The sequence below is a fragment of the Charadrius vociferus genome, unplaced genomic scaffold (assembly GCF_000708025.1).
Source record: "Charadrius vociferus isolate BGI_N301 unplaced genomic scaffold, ASM70802v2 scaffold409, whole genome shotgun sequence".
NCBI lineage: Eukaryota > Metazoa > Chordata > Aves > Charadriiformes > Charadriidae > Charadrius > Charadrius vociferus.
In genome coordinates, this window is record NW_009650082.1 from 865073 (window position 1) to 866634 (window position 1562).

The following is a 1562-nucleotide window of genomic DNA, read 5'->3' on the forward strand; positions in this document are numbered from 1 at the left end:
CCCCCGCCGCGCCTCCCCCGCCGGCCGGTGCCGGCCGGGGGCCCCCACGGTGGCCTGGCTGCCCCTGGGGAGCACCGCAGCCATCAGGAGCCAAACCCCACGGCTCCCTCTGCCCCCCACTGTGACTGTCCCCATGCACTGTCCCCACCTGGACCAGGCTATTTCCCACCCCGTACCCAGGGAATACGCCTTGTGGGGATTTCCCAGTAGGGCACAGCCCTGGGGTCCTCTACCCAAACCTGGACGCAGCCCCTCGCTCCCTGGGCTGGCTCGGGGACCCCAAGGGGGACTCGCAGCTGCCACAGGGATACCGACGCTGGGGAGCCACCTGCGCTCCAGCACAGCCCTCACCCAAGGCTGTGGCCGACGTGAAGGGGGAGCCACCACTCAATCACCGAGCAGATGCTCTGGTGACAGCGCTCTGAGCTTCTCCATCCCAGCAAGACCCTGCTCCACCCCAAGCCTGGCCCAGGCAGGTCTCCAATCCCAGGGGACAGCCAGCCACAGCACCACGAGCCCTGCCCAGGGACATACAGCCACTGGATGTTGTTCTTGGACTTCTTGGTGATGAGCTGGATGCCCTCCAGGACATTGGTGATGTCGTAGATGCGCCTCTTCTGCACCTTCAGGACCTCGGCCGCCCAGTTGAGGTCCACCACGCCATCAGGCGACTGGCTCAGCAGCTCCAGGAAGCGCTTGGTGGTGAGGTTCAGTGAGGTTTCATAGCGGGACTTCTCCCCAGGTGACTTTGCCCCTGCCAGCCGCCAAGGACAAGTGTGATTTAGCGACAAGGGAAACCCAGTGCTTGAGCTGAGAGGTCCCAAAACACCCCCCCACACACTTGCAGGTGGCTCGTGGACCAGGACCAGCACCCTGAAACCCATCTGCTTTCTCAGGGCAATGGGGTGAGCTCTTCACATACTCCACAGGAAGGATGGTGCAGGACCTGGCGTGGGCTCTAACACTGGTGCTCAGTCATGACTGTAACCTCGGTTGTGACGGCAAGGTGCCAGGCAGGGCTCAGGGGGAAGATGACAGAGGGTCCACCTGGGACACTGCACTGACACGGTGCCGGCAGCTACAGCTCCATCCCACAGGGAGGGACAGAGCCAGTGTGGTGTGCATCAGATGGGCAGGACAACTGTGCCACCAGAAACAGCCCGGCCCCAGGAACAGCCTCTCCAAACCGACGTAAAGGGATGGGGAAAAGCTGCCAGGGACGAGCCTGGAGGTGCAGCCCAGCCCATGGGCAGCGGAGCGGGGCTGCCACATCCCCTGCTCCAGGCTGGGGGGGGGCAGGGGGAGCAGAGCCGGTACCTTTAGTGGGGTTCCTGGCCTTGCCCCGGCCCACTGGCAGGCTCTCTGCTATGTACTGGTGATCCGTCTCCAAGTTCAGCTTCCTCTTCACCTGCGAGGGACGTGGCTCATCAGAGGGACGGCCAGCACTGCGGCCCCACTGCCCCCACAGCGCTGGTGATGGAAGGCAGCCGCGAGGGACCCCCAAGGGATCCCCCCTGGGGCACATCACCACAAGGTACGGAACCTCCCGCTGCCGGCAGCAC

At 64.5% G+C, this 1562-nt stretch overlaps 1 protein-coding gene across 1 annotated transcript in view; it reads right to left on the bottom strand.

Moving 5' to 3' along the window:
* The window catches only part of E2F1 (E2F transcription factor 1), a 7856-nt gene that overhangs the window by 1791 nt on the left and 4503 nt on the right, over window positions 1-1562 (bottom strand). Inside the window, 3 exon segments of the mRNA XM_009892113.1 lie at window positions 32-64; window positions 535-754; window positions 1318-1408. Of these exon segments, the coding sequence (XP_009890415.1) occupies window positions 32-64; window positions 535-754; window positions 1318-1408 (344 nt within the window).